This window comes from Xyrauchen texanus, chromosome 37 (assembly GCF_025860055.1).
Source record: "Xyrauchen texanus isolate HMW12.3.18 chromosome 37, RBS_HiC_50CHRs, whole genome shotgun sequence".
Lineage (NCBI taxonomy): Eukaryota > Metazoa > Chordata > Actinopteri > Cypriniformes > Catostomidae > Xyrauchen > Xyrauchen texanus.
Window position 1 is genome coordinate 2,454,614 of NC_068312.1, and position 22,914 is coordinate 2,477,527.

At 47.0% G+C, this 22,914-nt stretch overlaps 1 protein-coding gene across 1 annotated transcript in view; it reads right to left on the bottom strand.

Moving 5' to 3' along the window:
• The window catches only part of LOC127630681 (periphilin-1-like), a 60,065-nt gene that overhangs the window by 24,166 nt on the left and 12,985 nt on the right, over positions 1-22,914 (bottom strand). The window contains exon 3 of the mRNA XM_052108332.1: positions 6,682-6,902. Within this exon, the coding sequence (XP_051964292.1) occupies positions 6,682-6,902 (221 nt within the window). The remainder of the gene's footprint in view (positions 1-6,681; positions 6,903-22,914) is intronic.

The window sequence follows — 22,914 nt, forward strand, 5'->3', positions numbered from 1 at the left end:
TACCTATCTGGACCGTACGCAGAGCTTTAGACACTCTGAGCAGCTCTTTGTATGCTTTGGGGAACAGCGGAAAGGAAACGCTGTCTCCAAACAGAGGCTTTCCCACTGGGTAGTAGATGCCATTTCACTGGCTTATCACACTCAGGCCGTGCCCCCCCCTTTGCGGGTCCGAGCTCACTCGACAAGGAGTGTTGCGTCCTCGTGGGCACTGGCCAGGGGTACCTCCCTGGCAGACATTTGTAGAGAAGCGGGTTGGACGACACCCAACACCTTTACGAGATACTATAATCTCAGGGTTGAGTCAGTTTCATCCCGTGTTTTCTCAGGTCCGAGCCAGTAGAACTCGGTAACACGCTGATGGGCTGACCGGGTGAATCGCTTGCATATACGCCCTTTCCCTCGCTTGAGGTAAAACTGTGCGTCTTTTTTCCCAGGAGATTTCACTCAACTCGAATCCCTGGTCGATTCCTCCCTAGCCCTCATGGGTCCGCAGTTCGGCGGAGGGACTTGCCGACCCAATCCACTGCGGGTACTCAAATCTACCCTGTACTGGAATAGGTGCTCCACAGGGTGAAGACTCCTATGCGGACTCCCCCTGTGTGTATTTTCCGCGATACGGTCCCCTTACGAGCGGACCCGCGTTTTCCTTGGGTAAGTTCCCACTTCTACGTGTCGCCTAAAAACACATGTGATGTATTCACCACCTTACCTCCCCAGCTGGGTAGGGGATGTCTCCGCAGGGTCTTTTCCCCCTGAAAGAATAGGAAATTGGGTAAGACCCCCTTCCCTCAGTGCATGTAAGGGCCCCGGCTGTCTATTGCTCTATGCGAGAAACATAGAGAGAAAAGAGGCCCAGCCAGGCTTGGCCCGTTCCCAGGTTGGCAAGCGTCGCCTTGTTCCCCTGTCAGGGTAACCAAAAGGATTCCAACGACTTTTGTGGGGCATTGGGGAAGGGTACGTGTAGTCTGTAACAGCTGGTCGTCTGGCACGTAAAAAACACCTGCCCGCTCCTGTGTCAGACCACGTACACGGCTCAGCGCATGGCGTAATTTAAATTGGACCCCTAGTGTCGCTTCTCCGACACAACGTGGCGAGAGCGACAGAAGGGGAACGTCTAGGTTACGAATGTAACCTCTGTTCCCCGATGGAGGGAACGAGACGTTGTGTCCTTCCCGGCCACGTCGCTGAGCCAAGCCGCTGTAGTGCCGGACCATTTCCGGCTCCTCAGAAAAATCCTAAATGAACTCTAGTATTTGCCTCTCCTTTGTACCCGTATGTCCGGGGGCAGGGTATGCAAATACTAGCTGCCAACTTCTCATTGGCCTTTTTTCATAGATCAGAGGAATATTCGGTGGCTCACGAGAGACCCCTAGTGTCGCTTCTCCGACACAACATCTCGTTCCCTCCATCGGGGAACGGAGGTTACATTCGTAACCTAGACGTTTTATCATTGGCACTTAAAAATATTGTGAATACTTTTAGAAATCTTATGATCCGAATTGTTTAGATTTTTAGAATTAACCAGTTAAAATCTATAACACTGCGTGTATGTGACGAGGCTGAATCCAGTTCACGAGCTCCTCGTCCAAATGTGTTTCATACTTGAGAAATTTTAGTCATCTATCAGCAACAGGTGGATGACCTGTAAGACGTCTCATAGTGACACATGACAAGAAATGCTGTTAGTCAAAAAGACATGTTTGAAGAAACACACTTTATTATATTTTTAAGAACAGACAAAAGAAAAGCCATCAGTGCTTATGTCTGATTCGCTGTTGTTCAGAGGCGTGCAGCAGGACACTGTCTCGTGAAACACCTTTTTCTCAATTTCATTCAACTGAAAACTGTTTGGAAGAATATTGTAATCTATGAGAATGATGCACATGATCTCCGATCATCTCGTGAGGTACTGTGAGTTTAGTTCGCTCTTACACATTGTGAACGCAACTCTGCAGTTTGAGTAATATATATCTTTGTATTAAAGAAGCAAAGACGAAATTGATTAAATTATGAAGTAATACAAGACATGTTCACCTTGAACCTAAACTTTTGTTCTATTTTCTTTTCTTTAGGCAGCATAAACAGTACAAACACATGCGATAAGAACACAAATTTGGCAGAATTTTTGGGAACACAATCATTTTTTAGGCTTATTTATTATGATGATTATTATAATTATCTTCATTTATAATTGTCTTTAGTTGTTAATTTTCTGCTGTTGCTGCACACTGATACTTGTGTGATGACAAATGGGGCCGTTGGAGATGGTAAATGTTTGGATTAGGGGAGGTGGTTATATATAAGATATTTTAATTGCTTTTTTCGTTTCGTTTAAAGTGCAAACTGAATTTAGAAATGTCTTTTGTTCAAGTTTTTCATGTTTCATTAAATTAATTACATTTTTAAAGCAAAATCAATCAAGCGAATATATTCCCCATATAATCGGATATTGCGATATTTTAAATATGATTATCATTAAAATATTTTTTAAATATCACCCAGACCAAAAGCGAAGTTACATTATATATGAATTTATATTTTGTAAAATGAAGTAATTTTATAAAGACCCGCACAAACACGTGTACTCAATTCCATATTGCAACATGTTACCTATTCATATTTGCATATTTGTTTGTTTTTGAGTAGTCTATGTGCAATATAAACATTTTATTTTATTGAACGTTGTTTTTGAAGATTATTCGTTTGTGGTATGGTTCTTTCGAAAAAATGCATCAACCAAAAATGACAAAATTGGCTCAGATTGGTATCAGATATATTTGCGTTGCATATTTTCATACTTTTTTATTCACACGGTCCAATTCGAAATCTTTATATCCAGAGGAGATTATTTTGGGAACTGGACAATCAGCTTGTGATTTTGACTCGTTGTGAGGGCAGCGTTAACTGCGCAGATGCAGATCAGTGGTGCTGGCGGGATTACATTTTTGCATATGAATTCATTGATGTCGCAATAAAAAATTTTTAAACACATTTCATTACTATTTATAATAAGTTATTGAAAATAATAAGTCCATATTTATAAATAGTCCATAAATTTGCGACTTGAGTCAAGTCATGTAACTCAAGTCCCCCACCTCTGGCAAATGGGTAGTTACTGTAACATCATTATTAAAATTATAATACTAAAACAAGAAAATGTATTTTACGGTAAAACATTGTGAATTTTTAGTTTTTTAAATGCAAAAACGGTGATTTAACTGTATTATTAATGGTAAAAATGTATCTTATGTTTAATGAGAATTCATGTACTTTTTATTGTAAACATTTTCAAAATTACAATAAAAAAAAACATAATATATGATAATCGAGCATTCCCAGAAGTCCCTGTGTAACCAGTCACATTTCAATATATTTTATGGTAATAATTGTTTCTTCTTATTTTTAATATCAGTTATGTACATTAATTCATGTTTAATGAATTATTTCAGTGTCACATGTGTTACCCAGGTGTAAGTGACACGTGCACTGTCTATACATGCACATTAATTATAAAGTTTGTTGTATCACGTTTATATCAGAATTACATCTCGTAAACCTTAAACATGGTCACCATAATTTTAAAGGAGCCAAATCTTTCATTTATGATTTTTTGCTCAACCTGGTCCATGTATCAGTTATTCCCAAAGAGGTCCAGTCCTTTTCATCTTTTGATCACAATAACTAATACAAATTCAACTAATCACCTCATTCCTTGAGATAGCTCACAATTTTGTATTCTTTCTGAAATTTTTCTTAAAAAAAAAAAAAGCTAAATCAGCTAATCAGGATGAATCACAAGCCAATAAAAAACGATTAATGCACTGTTTATGTGCTGTTGCTGTCTATCTTCATGCAAAAATCACACAGAATTGCAACACATTCATCGGATAAAAATAACTGACTCGCCCATAACATGAGTATGTTTTGCATGTACTATTGAGCTAATGCAGTTTGTAATGTATGAAGTTTGACATGCAGTCTCAGGAACATTATTACAAAAAGCTCTTTAAATGCCCTCAGTTCATTTATGTCAATAAAACGCTGATACAAATGTTTTGTTAACATGTGAATACAAGGTCCTTTTTTTCTTACTGTGTTGATACAGAAGACACATATATAAAGTATATTGCATCATAGTTGTCTCGAGCCTAGTATTTGGAAGCTAACTGCATATTCAGTAGTGATTAACATAGTGATTACTGGTGAGATTCCACTGCAAAACAACACAAATGCAGCAAATGGGCACTGAAAATACCAGACCACAATAGAGGAACAGCCGTCTTGGTTCCGGAAGTATTTTTCCCATTCATTATTTCCATAGAGACTTCATAAAATCCTTCATAAATCAGTTGTAGGTCATGAACCAAACCAAACTGCTCCGACATGAATCACAACATTACAAACTTTCATTTGAAGCAAAAAAATTCTATGAAAATTAGACAAAAAAAGCTTTTGCACTTTTCTTTAACTGCAATTCTCTGATTGGTGGATTTTCTCCATCAGGATCATGGGTAGTGCAGTTCATTACCAGGAATTCCACAATTAAACATGATTTCTACAACATTAAGTTGAAATAACACAGAGGAACATATAACATCGATTAACAACCTCAAAGCTCACAGTAAGTCTGTCTTTAACAGCTTATAATTGAACGTTAATAATGATTTCCCCTGAAGTACTTCCGGAATCAGACTGTTACTGTTTAAATAGATGTTCTGATGTTGTGAGTCTCCTCTTATTCTCTCTGATCACAACGGAAAATATATTTATTTTAATAAAACTTTTTTTGACAGTGTCATTTTTGTATTCTTGTGTCTTTTTCCTCATTTAATCTGTCAAGAAATGTTAAACCTGTGGTAAACTTGTTGTGCCACAATCCTTTTCTGATACTTGAAAATGCAGTGACATTATAATGTAACATGCACATTCGTCTCGAGTTGAAATTCTATAAAGCTATGCTGAAGAGACAGCAGAATGCTTCCTTTCACATGCTACAGTCGAGGTGTTTCAATGTCCTGACTTTGAAATATATGACGACACTACCACCTATTGTTTAAATAGAGTACCTGCTTCTGATTCAGCTAGCAAGAAACATACATTAGCAGGGGTCGTCTTTAAAGGGGTAGTTCACCCTCATGTCATCCCAGATGTGTGTGACTTTCTTTCTTCTGCTGAACACAAATGAAGATTTTTAGAAGAGTATTTCAGCTCTGTAGGTGAAATTACACTATTAATGTATTTATACAAAGTGAATAGTGACCAACTTTTTGAAGCTCCAAAATGCACATAAAAGCAGCATAAAAGTAATCCAGTGTATCATTTTCAAAAGCAATTTGATAAGTGAGGGTAAGAAACAGATCAATATTTAACCCTTGTGTGCTGTTCAGGTCTTTTTGGGCCCGTTTTTATTTAATTTTTTTTATAAAAATGGTATTCCAAGACTTGGTGACTTTTCCTCCACTAGCCATCTTAAACACACACACACACACACACACACAAATTTGGACTGGATTGAATAAGTCTAAGGGGTCCCCCCAATTCCTGACAAATTGTGATGTTTTGACACTCTCAATTAACTGATATTAAGGTTTTTTATCAAATAAATGTGAAAGATAAAATGTGCTTGTTTTATATGAAAATGAATGGTGTCATTTAGTCATTTATCTAAAGATCTAAATACCATACAATGCACAACTTCAGTGTTTTTACTTTAGTAAAATGAGTGTTATTATGTATCTTTAAAAAATATATATATATAAAAAAAGAAGGAAAAAAAAATTTATGTTCGGGTCATTTTTGACAAACATCACAAGTGTGACTCACAAATGAACAGTGCACAAGGGCCAAGTCCTTTTGTTTTGCTATGAATTCTTCTCCCTAAAACAGAAACAAAACGGACTTAAATATTGATCTTTTTCTCACTGATACCTATCATATCTCTTCTGAAGACACTGGAGTCGTATGGATTACGACTCTTTCAATGTATGGACCTACAGAGCCAAAATATTCTTCTGAAAATATTCATTTGTATTCAGCATAAGAAAGCAAGTCATACACATACAAATGATTGGGTGAACTTTTGCTTTAGTACTTGTCTGAGACAAACACACAATGTTAATAAATTAAATGAGTTCGATGAGGTACAAAAATACAGTTGCAACGAAAATGATTTTACAAATAATAAACGCACCAGAGACACTATTAATGTATTTATACAAGAACACCAATCGCAGAAAACTATTTATCTCGCACTTGGATACTTATCCTCTAGCACAGCAGACAAGCAAGACACACGGACCATGTTTAAGGCACTTTTAGTCTGCAGTCTGATTATCTTATAACATACAGAACACCATGATTCAGGTTACTACTCACAATATAAAGTTTACGTAATGGCTGCATCTCTCACACCTTATCACAGCTAAATCCAACCAGCAAACATCCAATTTTAAGTCCAGGTACAGTGTGAATCCAAAGAGAACTGGGTTATTTTTTCACTAATACTAAAACTAAAAATAACAAGTGACATTCGCACAGGTAAATCATAACTAATACTAAAAAAAACTTCATGTCAAGCCTTGAATATGGAAATTTCTCAACAAGATTTACATATAAGAATAATTACTACATATGCAAAACACAGCTAAACCAATCCTAAACCACTGTCCCGCTCCGGCTCACCTGTGCTGTTGTGTTCACTGTGTTCTCTGGCAGCTGTGGAAGAGTTCTTGTCTCTGTTAGACTGCTGACTGGACGAGGATGAGCCTCTGGGCTTCGGCAGCAGTTTTGGGTTGTGCTCTCTGCTCAGCTGAAGTCTGGAGTGCTGGCCTGTGTGATACCTCTGATACCTCAACACAAAACCTGGACGTCGCAAAGAGCGCTCATCCACACTCCTGAAAAACCTGAAGGGAAGAAGATCTTTAATGAGAGTAATCTATCTTTGATTTAATACCCACTTTATTGGATGGTTACTCACATGAGAAACTCAGTGGGCTTTGGGTGGGCTTAATCACTACCCCTAATTTTTCCTGAAGGCTTAAGGCCGATTTACAGTAAACCTATGCCATAGTCTGACGAGAACATCTTCAAAAATGGCCTTATAGGACCTAGGCCCTATGATTTCCACGATGAGGAAAACAGAGATGGAATCAAGGAATACTACTTTGGAAATGAAATGACCTTTTCACCTTATGCGTCAGAGAAACTAGCGAGTAGACATTTTGAAAATGTTGTGTCTGAACTTCCGTTCCAGCGGTTCTATAGACTTCTGTGGTGTTGATGTCAAAGTGTATGAAATACGCTTGTATTATGATAGCTGTCATAGCTGTCTGAATGTGATCTGGCAGGTCCAATTTTCCTCCACAGGTGTCGGTAAAAATGAAAAATTACAGAGACAGAAAAAACACCTCACGAGCATTTTCACAAAGTAAAGGGCTGCAGTACACTCACACCATCAACTCTTGGTTAAAAATACATTCTGTGCTCCCACACTCAGTGGCTTCATTACAAACAGGAAGTTAGATGACAAAATGTGGAAGAGCGGAGCACGGAAAATGGGGGGTCTGAATAAGGTGGAACAAAAGGCTGGAATTTAATCAAATAAAATACTTTGCGTGCTTCAAAGTGAATGTGTGAAGCCAACCGCATCACGCACAGTAAAAAACAGAGTGCTCAATTACTGTGAAGCACGGAGCACATGCAGGTGGTGAGAAGCTGACCTTAAAAACACCAACTTCCTGGGCTTCATTCGGTTTTCCACCAAAATAAAAGCTCAATTTTACAAAATGTTTTACATAAATATTACTATTACGGAAATATTTAATTAAATAATAATAATAAATAATAAAATATCAATAATATTTACATAATATTTAAGCAAGATCTCATAAGCAATAGTGCTGTTGTTACGGAATTATGTATTCTTTGTTATTTCTGTGTGTTTCTTGTTGTCTGTTATTTCTGTTTGCTCTAAGCAGGATCAGCTGTGGGATGGCTCCACCCCCTTTAATTGGCGTGGGTTTAAATCTCCAGCTTCCGCCCTTTGAAGTCGAGCTGTTGCGATTCCGGTCCGGTCGCACTTCTCCTGTCTCCTCTCCAGTCGTCAGATCATTATTTGTACCTGATTTAGATTGTTATGTTTTTCTTTACCTCTCAGTGATGGTGTCTTGTAGGGTTGACCTGCCCTTTTCTTTGACATCACGTTCGTTCTGTTTTGTTAGTGTACTTAGGTTAACTTTCTGGATTTTGCTTTGGATACTTTGAGGGAAGTTAGTTTGATATTGTTTATGATCTGTTTTGTTTGTTATTTTGGGCCTTGGGTTTTCCTGAAGATTATACACCCACTGGTTTATGTTACTCTGAAAATACTTACATTTTACATCTGTTTATTTTCTTTATCTTAATAAAAACGTTTATCGTTTTTTTCCTGAATTTTGGGCTCATTGGTTTTTCTTTTGGTCTGACGACTGGGCGTGGGAGTCATGTTCTTTTTTTTTTTGTTACGATTTAACCTAGACGGATCGTAATACTGTAGTACTGAATAAACGTTTTTATTAGTGATTTCAGTAATTCTGTGATGCTCTGCTGTGCAGCACTTTATTTGACAAAACAAAATCACATTGTATTTAAGTGTTATGAATGGTGGCAGCGAAGGCAGATGAGGAGAGTGGATCTAAATGCAGCTTAACTTTATTAAACAAACAAACAAATAAACACAAAGGAAAAACCCACAATGGGAAAACAGGAAACTTAAACACGATGAAACAAAACTGAGAACTCGGGCAGGGAACACATACCAGGCTTAACAACATTCAACGATTGACAGAGGGGAGTGAAAACAACCGGGTTAAAATACACGGACATGGGAAAACGGGGGCCAATGAACAAACAGAACTCAAACAAGATAACAGGGCAATAAACAGAAACCAATGGCAAACTAACGAGGGCAGGTGAAAACAATGAACAGAGAACACGAAGGTTAACAAGGGAACTATGGAGGTACAAGGGTGACAAAAGTGCAAACTAAGGAACTACAAAAGTGACAAAAAAGACAAACAAAGGGCAACAGTGAGACAAGACAAGGTATACCTAACAGAGCCCCCCCTTAAGGAGCGGATTCCAGACGCTCAAAAGTAACATCACATAAAACAAGAAGAACAAATGTCCATTGACTGGGGGGCTTGTGGTGGGCAGACAGACCAAGGGGGGCAACGAAGGGCAGACTGGCAGTCCAGGGGGCAACGAGGGGCAGACAGGCAGTCCAGGGGGCAACGAGGGGCAGACAGGCAGTCCAGGCAGCAACGAGGGGCAGACAAGGTAAAGGGGCCGGTTCAGGAGGTCTGGGAGAAGGCCACTGAGCGAAGACTGGTTTGGGGGTCCTGGGAGGCAGTCGATGGACAGGGACCAGTCCGGGGGGCCAGGAAGTCCAAGGGGGCACAAAGGGCAGACCGGCAGTCCAAGGAGGGTAGCCACAGGACAGGGACCGGTTCAGGAGGCCTGGGAGCAAGGACAGGTTTGGGGGCAAGGACAGGTTTGGGGGTCTGGGAGGCAGTCGAAGGACAGGCGCCGGTCCTGGGGGCCAGGAAGTTGACCACGGGATGTGGATTGGCTTGGGGGACCTGGGAGGTGGCCTCAGGATAGGGACCGGAGCCGTAGAAGGCGTAGCCGGGGGAGGCCTTGGAGCCGTGGGGGGCGGAGAAGTCATAGGAGGCGGAGCTGAGGGAAGCCCTGGAGGCTCAGGAGGCAGAGCTGCGGGAAGCCCAGCAGGCGGAGCTGAAGGAGGCTCTGGAGGCTCAAGAGGCGGAGCTGAGGGAGGCTCTGGAGGCTCAAGAGGCAGAGCCATGGGAGGTAGCGCCATAGGAGGCTCTAGAGGTGGAGACCTGGAAGGCTCTGGCGGCGGAGCTGATGGAGGTGGCGCCGTAGGAGGCTCTAGAGGCGGAGGCCTGGAAGGCTCTGGAGGTGGAGCCGAGGGAGGCTCAGGAGACGGAACTGAGGAAGGCTCAGGAGGGAGAGCCGAGGAAGTCTCAGGAGGCGGAGCCGAGGGAGGCTCGGGAGGCTCTGGAGGCGGAGCTGTAGGAGGCTCGGGGAGGTAGCGCCGGAGGAGGCTCTAGAGGCGGAGACCTGGAAGGCTCTGGCGGCGGAGCCGATGGAGGTGGTGCCGAAGGAGGCTCTAGAGGCGGAGGACTGGAAGGCTCTGGAGGTGAAGCCGAGGGAGGCTCATGAGACGGAAATGAGGAAGGCTCAGGAGGGGGAGCCGAGGAAGGTTCGGGAGTCTCGGGGGGCAGAGCCGTAGGAGGCTCGGGAGGCGGAGCCGTAGGAGGTTCTGGAGTCTCTGGGAGCAGAGCCGTAGGAGGTTCGGGAGGTGGAGCCATAGGAGGCTCTGGAGGCGGAGCTGTAGGAGGCTCGGGGAGAAGAGCCCTAGGAGGCTCGGGAGGTGGAGTCGTAGGAGGCTCTGGAGGTGGGACCGTAGGAGGCTCCGGAGGCGGAGCCAAAGGAGGCTCGGGGAGAGGAGCCGTAGGAGGCTCAGGAGGCGGAGCCAAGGAAGGCTCGAGAGGCTTGCGAGGCGGAGCCCTGGGAGGGTCGAGAGACTTGAGGGGCGGAGTTCCAGAAGGCTCGAGAGGCTTGAGAGGCGGGGCCCCGGAAGGCTCGAGAGGCGGAGCCCTGGGAGGCTCGAGAGGCGGAGCACTGGAAGGCTCGGGAGGCTCGAGAAGCGGAGCCCTGGGAGGCTCGAGAGGCTCGAGAGGCGGAGCCCTGGGAGGCTCGAGAGGCGGAGCCCTGGGAGGCTCGAGAGGCTCCAGGGGTGGATCCCTGGAAGGCTCGAGAGCCTTGAGAGGCGGAGCTCTGGAAGGCTCAGGAGGCGGAGCTCTGGAAAGCTCAGGAAGCTCGGAAGTCAGAGATCTAGGAAGCTTGGAAGGCGGAGCTCTGGAAAGCTCGGGAAGCTCGGAAGGCAGAGTTCTAGGAAGCTCGGAAGGCGGAGCTCTGGAAAGCTCGGAAGGCGGAGCTCTGGAAAGCTTGGAAGGCGGAGCTCTGGAAGGCTCGGAAGGCGGAGCTCTGGAAGGCTCGGGAGGCGGAGCTCTGGTAGGCTCGGAAGGCGGAGCTCTGGAAGGCTTGGGAGGAGGAGCCCTGGAAGACTCGAGGGACTTGAGAGATGGAACCCTGGGAGTCTCGGGAGGAGGAGCCCGGGGAGGCTCGAGAGGCGCTGACTCTTGGACGGTCATGGCTACTGGCACTGGCTCTTGGACGGGCACGACCACTGGCACTGGCTCTTGGACGGGCACGACCACTGGCGCTGGCTTTTGGATGGTCATGGCTACTGGCGCTGGCTCTTGGGCGGTCATGGCTATGGGCACTGGCTCTTGGACGGTCATGGCTACTGGCACTGGCTCTTGAACGGTCATGGCTACTGGCACTGGGACGGTCGAGACCACTGGTGCTGGCTCAGGGACGGTCGAGGCTACAGGCGCTGGCTCTTGGACGGTCATGGCTACGGGCACTGGCTCTTGGACGGTCATGGCTACTGGCACTGGCTCTTGGACGGTCATGGCTACTAGCACTGGGACGGTCGAGACCACTGGTGCTGGCTCAGGGACGGTCGAGGCTACAGGCGCTGGCTCTTGGACGGTCATGGCTACGGGCACTGGCTCTTGGATGGTCGAGACCACTGGTGCTGGCTCAGGGACGGTCGAGGCTACAGGCGCTAGCTCGGGGACGGTCGAGGCTACAGGCGCTGGCTCACTGACGGCTGAGGCTACAGGCGCTGGCTCACTGACGGCTGAGGCGACAGGAGCTGGCTCACTGACGGCTGAGGCGACAAGCACTGGCTCACTGACGGCTGAGATGACAGGCGCTGGCTCACTGACATCAGGGGCTAATGGCTCTGGCTGGTTGACCAGGGCTGACGAGGGCTCAAGCTCGCTGACCGTGGCTGAAGCGGGCGCAGGCTCGCTCACCGTGACAGGCGCGGGCGCTGGCTCGCTCACAGTGACAGGCGTGGGCGCTGGCTCGCAGACCGGGGCAGGCGTGGGCTCTGGCTCGCAGGTGTGGGCCGGGAGGCGGAAGCCCATCTTCTCTTCCTCCTCTGGGCAGATGAAGTTGAGCACGCTGGCTCAAAGATCGCGGATGCGGAGCACACCGGCTCTGAAGCGGACGAGGTTGGCAGCGTGTAGGTCAGGACGGGCGTGGAGAGACGAATCGTGGCGGACAGGGGGAGTATCTTCGTGGGAGGAGTGTCATCCTTCAGAACGCCCACAGTGAGCGGCAATCCGCTGACACGCAGGGTCTCTTCCACCAAACCGAGGAGCGTCCCGCAACGACTCGCCGGCGGCAACCGCTCCCTCAGAGATGTGTGCCAGCCCCAGAAAATCCCGGACGTGGTCCTCCAAAGGGCTGCTAGATCCATGTGTGTTGGTCAGTCGTTCTTTTATGAATGGTGGCAGCGAAGGCAGACGAGGAGAGTGGATCTAAATGCAGCTTAACTTTATTAAACAAACAAACAAACAAATAAACACAAAGGAAAAACCCACAATGGGAAAACAGGAAACTTAAACACGATGAAACAAAACTGAGAACTCGGGCAGGGAACACATACCAGGCTTAACAACATTCAGTGATTGACAGAGTGGAGTGACAAAACTAAGGGCAACAGTGAGACAAGACAAGGTATACCTAACATTAAGATTGTTTTAATCGGGAGCATCCACTGGTTTTATATTCTGTTTATGTTTAATTCTAAACAAGACAAAAAGACAAATCTGTGTACTTATAAACTTTGCTTTCTTTCTCTGTGCTACTTCTCAATATGAATTTTGCATGCGAGTGAAACAATCGTATTCTACCTGTGACCTTTCCGATCTGTATAATGTTTTGATCTCATATTTGACATATTTGAGTCACTGATCATATTTCAAGTTATGAAAACTGAACTCACCTGAAAGCACCTGTTAATATATTGCCTATATGCATCATAAACTCCAGCGTCTAAGCTTTAAAAGGAAACATTTTGTGTTGGTCAAGCGACTTTTGAATTATTATATAATTAGTAAATGTTAATTAATTATGGGGGGTTCAGCACAGAGCATCAAAGTTTGTTAAAAGATTTATGTATTATTATTAGGGTTGTCGATTTAACGCGTTAATTAGTTAGTGTGATTCATTTTATTAAAAATAACATGTTGTAGTGTATTTAGGGGTTTCCATGAAAGTTCGCTAACTGGTTAGTTTGGCGTGTTGTGTTATGCTATTAGCATAGCTGTACTGTTCTTAAAATATGGCATCGGCAGGTTGCGTATGCATGGTAGATTGCCCCGGAAGAGTCTCTTTAGGACTTCCCGTGAACTTCCGTCGCTATAGCAACCAACACCAGTGATTTGTGATCTGGGTCAACACTAATGAAAACAGTGTAATCGATGCATATGAACATCAACACGTTCCACAATGCACAAATAAACAGTAATCAGTTAAAATGCCCAGATTCTCACACCAATATATGTAGCGAATTTGGTATGATAAATGTACACTGCATGGATTAAAGTGTTGTGTACGTTATGTAGGGTATTACATATATAATTTAGAGATGTGGACTCGATCAGTTAAATGGGTATTTTGCATGCATGCTAAATTTAGGAGGAAATTTAGACTCTTGAAATATGTGAGCTATGGACTAGATTAAACTGTCCTTATGGTACATTATTAGGTAATGAAATGCATAAGGGAATTAGTCGCATTCGATAACCATTATAAATTAGATAAATAACAAATAACTAGATTATTTGTCTTTAATAGATTCTCCACCATTGAAATCGTAATATAACGTCTAGTATCAGCTCACAATTTCTACTGTAAGGAATTAGCTTTAATAAGTGAATAATTATTAATTCTCTTATTGGAGTAATATTATTCTCATGGGTTATTGACAATAATATTACACATATAGGTATAGCTTTAAAGTGAAATCTTTTAGAAACAGGGATGAGATTACATATCAAAATATACTACAGTCAAAAATATCTTTAAAAGGGAAACATGAATAATTAATCATAAGCTGAATTAATCTTACAATCAATTTAGCTGTTTGTCCAGCCTATCAATTCTCAGAAAGGATATTTTTCGTGGCCACACAAAAATAACTCTTTCTTACATTGAAGTTCTTACATTGAAGTTAAAAACCACTTGACACTTGACTTGACTTGATTTACAAGCAGACCAGAATCAACTCACAAGAATGTACACAAATTGTATTTAACTAAAATACGAACACATAACTAATCTAAACAAAAACATACACACAAAATCACGCATACATGGGAAAGGGAAAAGTGCATCTCGGTCTATTGATGGATTACGATCTTATAATGGAATGCATAGACTAACTATTGCCAACAAAAGCCTTCATCAGCCAATTAACAAGGACAATTGCATCTATGTGAACTTCTGCAATTAATCAAGATGGACTTCAAAGACTTTGGTCATTAATCTTACAGTTCAAACACAATCGATGTTTAATCACTGACCCTTAACACTTAGTTTAATAATTTTAAACCATGATTTTAACTATACACAAGTAATATTTACATTACATTCATAATGTTAGTCAGAGGGGAACTGGCCCCCACAGTGAGTCTGGTTTCTCCCAAGGTTATTTTTCTCCATTAATCTACATCTTATGGAGTTTTGTGTTCCTTGCCACAGTCGCCTACAGCTTGCTCACTGGGGTTATTAATACAATTATCATTTAATTCTTTTTAAACACTATTAAAAATCGTATTTTATCGAAATTACACAATGATGATTAATCGACTTTATAGACATTACAGTTTTATCCTCTGTTAATGCTGATATTCTGTAAAGCTGCTTTAAAACGATGTGTGTTGTGAAAGGCGCTATACAAATAAATATGACTTGACTTGAATATAAAATGAAACCGGAGCAGAATAGGGGAAATGCAGTTATGAAAAGTCATTTTGACCATCTGAGAGAACCATCGAGCTCTTAATTTAAAAGCACCTTTGTTACAAAGGGGTTTTCATATTATACTAAATCTATGTTCAGTTAGTTACTGGTACGATACTTGCAATGCCTTGGCTGTTGAGAGAGCACCCGGATGCAGTCGCAGGAGAAAGGCTTGATGGTTCCTTGAGTCGATGGTGTTAAAGTTGCACATGGCTTGAGGTGTTGAGGCCTGCCTGCCTGCAGGCCTCGTGGTCAGCACGACTTGCAACAGAGGGAACAGAGTCAGGGGAAAGATCCCGGGAAAGAGAGAATGAATAAGAGGCGGGACGTGTCTTTTAACTTCTGATGGAGGTCCCTCCTCTCGAGTCTGGCTTGACCAATGAGAAAGGTGCAATTTCCAAGCGGGAAATGTTCCTTTGTTTGGAAGCTGACTCATTTTCATGATTAGGGTTAGTTTAAGCCCTTTTATGCTCTGACCAATATAGGAAGCATACAATGCATGCTGTCAGAATTATACAGCATGCATTGTATAATGACAGACCTAATATATATATATATATATATATATATATATATATATATATATATATATATATATATATTAGGTCTGTCAAATGATTACAATTTTTAATCAAATTAATCGGAATTTTCAGTGGATTAATCAGGATTAACGTTTGGTTACGTATGTAACCTCTGTTCCCCGAGGGAGGAACGACACGTTGTGTCGGAGAAGCGACACTAAGGGTCTCTCTTATGCGCCGATATCCACCTCTGATCTATGAAAAAAGGCCAATGAGAGTTGGCAGCCGTATTTGCATGTCCCGCCCCCGGACATACGGGTATTTAAGCGGTGCAAATACGGGAGTTCATTCAGGATTTTTCTGAGGAGCCGGAAATGGTCCGGCCACAACAGTGGCTCGGTTCAGCGACATGGCGGGGGAAAGACACAACGTGTCGTTCCCTCCCTCGGGGAACGGAGGTTACATACGTAACCAAACGTTCCCCTTCTGTCGCTCTCTCCACGTTGTGTCGGAGAAGCGACACTAGGGGACCCAATCCAATCTTGCCATGTGCTGAACCGTGTACGTGAACCGCCGATACAGAGGCGGGCAGGGATTTCATCCAGTGCCGCTCATCGTCTGTACCTGGCTGCACGTACCCTTCCCCAATGCCCCATAAGAACATCGGAATCCTTCTAGTTACCCTGGAAGGGGAACAAGGCGATGTTTGCCAACATGGGAACGGGCCAGCCTGGCTGGGCCTCTTTCTCTCTATGTTTCTCGCATAGAGCAATCACAGCCGGGGCCCTTACACGCATATAGGGAAGGGGGTCTTACCCAGACCCTGCGGAGACCACACCTGCCCTTTTTCTTGGGGAGGAAAAGTGGTAGACACGTCACACGGCTGTCTTAGGGCTCGTGTGGAAAGTATGGTGTGGTGGTAGATCCAGCCTCGAAAGGGGGGAGTTGCTACAGCATGGCGACCGGGGCAGCTGTAACTGCCTAAGGGAGACACGGGGGTCCGCTCGTAAGAGGACAGAACCGTGGAATTACACACAGTGGGAGTCCGAGCAGGAGGCCTTACCTGTGGAGCACCTATACCAGTACAGGGTAGCCATCAGGGTACCCGCAGTGGCTTGGCTCGGCGAGTTCCTCCGCTGAACCGCGGACCCGGAGGGCTGGGGAGGAATCGACCAGGGTCCCGACTCGGAGTGAGGCGCCCTGGGAAGAAGGCGCACTACTTTACCTTGACGTCAGGAAAAGGGCGCTGGGCACAGCGATCCACCCGGCCGGTCGTTCTCACGTGTTACCGAAGTTCTCACGGGCTCGGACCTGAGAAAACACGAGACGCTAACCGACTCGACGCGGAGGTTGTAAAACCTCGCGAAGGTGTTGGGTGTTGCCCAACCCGCGGCTCTACAGATGTCTGCTAGGGAGGTGCCCTTGGCCAGTGCCCACGAGGACGCAACACCCCTTGTTGAGTGAGCTCGGACCCGCGAGGGTAGGGGCACGGCCTGGGTATGATAAGCCAGTGTGATGGCGTCGACAACCCAGTGGGCGAGCCTCAGTTTGGAGACGGCATTCCCTTTCTGCCGTCCCCCAAAGCAGACAAAGAGCTGCTCAGAGCATCTGGTGCTCTGTGTGCGGTCCAGGTAAATGCGCAGGGTGCACACTGGACATAGCAACGAAAGGGCTGTGTCTGCCTCCTCCCGGGGCAGCGCTTGCAGGTTCACTACCTGATCTTGGAAGGGTGTGGTAGGAACCTTGGGCACATAGCCCGGTCGCGGTCTTAGGATCACAGAAGAACCTGAGGATCAGGTCGTGCTTACCCAAAGACTTGCCGTCTACAGGATCGTGGTGGGCGGCAATGGTGGCAACATACACCTTGAGGGTGGACGGGGACAGCCTCCTGTCCAGCCTCTCCTGTAGGAACAGGAGCACTGACTTGATCGCGCATCTCTGCGGGTCTTCAGTTCAGGAAGAACACCAATCTGCGAACAAGTGCCACTTTCACACAGTGGCTCAGGCTTGGTTGATTGTATTCACAACGGTCGCCGGTAAGCCGGCTAGCTCTTCCGCATCCCGTCCAGGGACCAGACGTGGAGGTTCCAGAGGTCTGGGCGCGGGTGCCAGAGCATGCCCCGTCCCTGAGAGAGGAGGTCCTTTCTCAGGGGAATTCGCCAGGGAGGAGCTGTCGCGAAAAGTCTGAGTTCCGAGAACCAAGTCCGAGTGGGCCAGTAGGGGGCCACTAACGTGACTTGCTCCTCGTCCTCCCTGACCTTGCACAGCACCGGTGCAAGAAGGCTCACTGGGGGAAATGCGTACTTGCGCAGCCCCGAGGACAAGCTGTGTGCCAGCGCGTCTGTCCCGAGGGGAGCCTCTGTTAGGGCGTACCAGAGCGGGCAGTGGGAGGTTTCCTGGGAGGCAAGCAGGTCTACCTGGGCCTTGCCAAACCATTCCCAAATCAGCTGGACCGACTGGGGGAGAAGCTTCCACTCCCAGCCGGGCAGGCGTTGTCGTGATAGCACGTCCGCTACGATGTTGAGCTTTCCAGGGATGTGAGTGGCACGCAGCGACTTGAGTCGCTAACGGGAGGAACTTCCTGAGAGCAAGAAGGACGGTCAGCAACTCCAGGCAATTGATGTGCCAACGCAGCGGGGCCCCTTTCCAACGGCCCGCTGCTGCGTGCCCGCTGCACACGGCACCCCACCCGGACCGGGAGGCGTCGGTTGTGACCAGAATGCATCGGGACACCTGCTGCAGGGGCACTCCTGCCCATAAAAAGCAGAGGTCTGTCCAGGGTCGGAGTGTTTTGAGGCAGGCGGGGATGATCCTTACCCGATGCGTGCCATGGTGCCATGCTTGTCTTGGGCCTCGAGTCTGGAGCCAGTGCTGGAGTGGTCTCATATGCATCAACCCCAGCGGCGCGACTGCCGCGGAGGACGCCATATGCCCCAGGAGCCTCTGGAAAAGTTTTAGAGGGACCACTGTGCCTGGCTTGAAGGAAGCGAGGCAGTCCAGCACCGACTGAGCACGCTCGCTCGTGAGACGTGCTGTCATTGAGACTGAGTCTAACTCCAACCCGAGAAAAGAGATGCTCTGAACCGGAGTGAGCTTGCTCTTTTCCCAGCTGACCTGAAGCCCCAAACGGCTGAGGTGCCGGAGCACCTGGTCTCTGTGTGCGCATAGTAACTCTCGAGAGTGTGCTAGGATGAGCCAGTCGTCGAGGTAGTTGAGAATGCGGATGCCGGCTACTCGTAGCGGGGCAAGGGCCGCCTCTGTGACCTTCGTGAAGACGCGAGGGGACAGAGACAGGCCGAAGGGGAGGACTTTGTACTGAAACGCCTGGCCGTCGAACGCGAACCGTAAGAAGGGTCGGTGTCGTGGCAGAATTGAGACGTGGAAGTACTACCGCTGCGAACCAATCTAGATGCTGAATGCCAGCCAGAATATTTCTCTACGTGAGCATTTTGAACGGGAGTTTTAACAGGGCCCGATTGAAAACTCGCAGGTCCAGGATTGGTCGTAAGCCGCTGCCTTTCTTGGGTACAATGAAGTAAGGGCTGTAGAAACCCTTCCTCATTTTGGTTGGAGGGATGGGCTCCACCGCGCCCTTGGCTAAGAGGGTCGCGATTCCCGTGCGCAGGGAACCGGCATGCTCGCCGTGTACTGCGGAAAAGCGGACACCCCTGAAGGGGGGCGGGAGCCGGGCAAACTGAATTGCGTAACCGAGTCGAATGGTCCGGTGCAGCCAGCGTGATGCGTTGGGAAGCGAAAGCCACACTTCCCAGCTCTGCGCTAGGGGCACCAAAGGGACGAGTATTTTGGACGTACCCGGCATGGCCTCGCAGTCGGGCGGCTTCATTGCGGCCTGAGGCTGAGGTGCTGAGAATAGACTCAAAGCACTTACCTTGCTCCGCGCTCCCGGCAGGGGGCGGGTTCGTGACTGAGGAGGAGGTCTGATGCTGGCGTCCTCTGGACTCGTCTGAACCGGCTGGCCGGGGGACAGTCGTGGGCAGGCGGAAGGTGGGATCGCCGCATCTGGTGTACCGGGACTGTCGTAATCTGAAAGCAGATTGCCGTGAGAACGGCATTTGCGGGCCAGGTGACCCAGAGGCAAAGGAAATAGCTCTTTTATTGAGAATGTGGGTACCACAGCCCCCGTCAGGGGGTGTGGCAAATGAAAAAAACAAAGGAGTCTCCTCCCGGCCCTCCACCGGGGGACGGAGTGGTCTTACCACCTCTGGAGCTAACGTCTTCGGCTCTGGGTCGGCTGTCTCAGGAACGCTTGGGAGCCTTCCGGGTCCTAGAGGGGGTTCGTGAGACAGGGGGCATGCGCCGCCTGCGGGGTGCTCGACGCTGGGGCTGAGAGCTGGGCCCGGGTTGAGGCGGAGCAGGAGCTGGTTTCTTCGCGAGGGGACGCCTCGGCGGGCAGACGGGCGGGGCCCGTAGCGGCAGGTCTGGCGGCGGGCATGATGTGACTGATGGCCTCCGTCTGCTTCTTCACCGCGGAGAACTGTTGGGCGAAGTCCTCGACGGTGTCGCCGAAAAGGCCAATCTGGGAGACAGGTGCGTCAAGGAAGCGGTTCTTATCAGCCTCACGCATCTCGACCAGATTGAGCCAGAGATGGCGTTCCTGGACCACTAGGGTGGCCATCGCCTGTCCGAGTGCCTGCGCTGTGGCCTTCGTCGCTCTCAGGGCGAGGTCGGTCGCTGAGCGCAGTTCCTGCAGCACATCAGGATCAGGTCCTCCCCCGTGCATGCTTCTGAGTGCTTTGGCCTGGTGGACTTGCAGGAGGGCCATCGCATGCAGGGCGGAGGCAGCGCGTCCAGCCGCACTGTAGGCCTTCGCGTTGAGCGAGGATGTTGTCCTACAGGGCTTGGATGGGAGTACGGGCGGCCACGCCAGGAGGTAGGGCTACCGGGCATAGATGGTACGCAACTGCCCTATCGACCTGGGGAATCGCCCCGTACCCATGGCGCTCTCCGCCGTCGAGGGTGGTGAGAGTGGAGCGGGTGGCACCTAGACGAGCGGAGAGCAGGGCTCTCCACGTAGACGTCAGCTCGTCATGCACCTCCGGGAAAAACGGGACCGGGGGATGCGAGGCCGCGAACGGTGCACTGCCCCCAGGAACCAGTCATCCAACTGTGAAGGCTGTGGGGAGGATGGAGGGTTCCAATCCAACCCCACGTTCACGGCGGCCCGGGAAAGCATGTCAGACATCTGAGCGTCGAAGGCGACAGTCCAGGGGAGTCCTCGGCATCAGACATCACACTCTCCGATGCGGCCGCGAGCTCATCTGCTTCGGGCTCGGGAGGATAGACAGCCGGGCCGTGAGGCGAGCCGCTATCGCCGCGAAGCAGACGGGACCAGCGAGCGTGTCGGGAACGGGAGGTTCGCGGGGGCTACCCGGCGAAACTGCACCCGCTGCCGCCTCAAATCGCCTCCAGCGCCAACCGCGATCGTCCTCAATCCCGTGGGAAGAAGGAGCAATGCGGGGTGCTGCTGGGGTGGCTTGCTCTCTGTTGAAAGCAAGCCGCGACCGCAACGTGGTCATGGTCATGTTCTCGCAGTGAGAACATGAGCCATTCACAAATGCCGCCTCGGTGTGATCGCGGCCCAAACACACGAGACAGCGCCTGTGGCTGTCTGAAGCGGAGAGCACTCTACCGCATCCAGGAACAACACAAGGGCGGAAGGGCATCTTGAAAAAGACGCGTCCTGAAAAGGACGTTCAACGCCGCTGTGTTTTGCTCTTTTAGAGAAATTACTCTTTTAATAGGAATTTACTCTTTTAAATACACAATGTGTGTGTGTGTCTGCGCTGTCGAAGCGCTCAGGGGCAACAATGCACGGCGTGCAATGTGAAGGAGAAAGCCGCTGTTGTTCGCCGTCAAGATCCAACAGCATGCAGATCGTCAGAGGAAACAGGAACGTTAGTGGTGTGTAACTCGCAGCAAACTGCAGACAGACCATCGGCTCCGAAGAAATTTTCTGAATAAACTCCCGTATTTGTGCCGCTTAAATACCCGTATGTCCGGGGGCGGGACATGCAAATACCGGCTGCCAACTCTCATTGGCCTTTTTTCATAGATCAGAGGTGGATATCGGCACTCAAGAGAGACCCCTAGTGTCGCTTCTCCGACACAACGCGGAGAGAGCGACAGAAGGGGAATCACTATTTGCAATTACACCTGAATCCTAACCATTTTTTTTCTGAAATGCATACCAAAAGATAAATAACAGGACACAGATACATAATTTTCATATTATGTCTGTTTATTAACACAGCCAAATAATGGTGGTTTAAATCAAGCTGAAACATACTACACACCATAATATTTGTCTTTGTAATGTCCCATCGCTTCCTCTTTGGCATTCCTCTTAACCAGGATGTACAATTTACAGTATTCAATGGAACAGAAAGCAATAAATGTAGTCAAATCATAACAGTGGCCTACCATATTTTGGCACAATTTGAGTCATCTGTTGCGTTTTTATGTGGAAAAAAACATTTTCAATAAAACTTTTAAATCAAACCAAAGAACAATCTTTTAACTTTTCCTCCATTCTTTAATCCAGTTGCTCAAAAATCCAGTTGCTAACTACTATAACGTTGCACTGAAACTGGTCTTTTTGTTTGAACATCACCTTTCAAATCTACTGAGCTTCATCATCTTTCAGCCAGTTGCTGAGGCAAACTAACTTGTTCACATTTTCTGAAAGTAAAGCTGACCTTTTCTTGTTCACAATGTGACCTGCAACTGAGAAAAGTCGTTCACAGGGAACAGTGGTTGCAGGAGTGGCTAGGTATTTGTGAGCTAGTGAGGCCAGCTTCTCATGGGCTCCTGAATGAGATGCCCACCACCTCAATTTAATGGTGGGCTCTGCTCTGTACCTCTGTATGGCAGGTTGGACCTCTTCATCTTCTGATTCTGAATCTGAGCCCATTTGCAGAAGGCTGATTTTCTTCCTGGGTGGCCCATCATCATGTGTCTGTGAAGACCTTCTGGGTGATTCTTGTTGCAGCATCCCTTCAAGTGTGGTCCACACCTCTTCCCTGTCTGTCTTGGGCAGGCATTTCAAGTCTTTGAAACGAGGATCCAAAACTGTAGCAATCTGGAGCCATGCATTGTTGAGCTGTTCTTGATGGGATGCTAGGTCCTCCTTGAACTTGGTCTTGAATCTCACCACATATGCAGGGTCCTCATCACAGGCTTCCATCTTGAGACGCAAGTGGCAGAGTTAAGGTAGTACCACAGAACAGGAGACATAGGCCTCTCCACCCAGGAGCTCAGTTACATACCTACGCACACAAACACACACATGCACACAGAGACAGTGTATTATTAGAACAGTGGTTATCAACATATTATTATTATTATTATTATTATTATTATTATCATTATTATTATTATCATTATTATTTTTTACATACATGTTATTGATATTTGACTTGGTTGAATT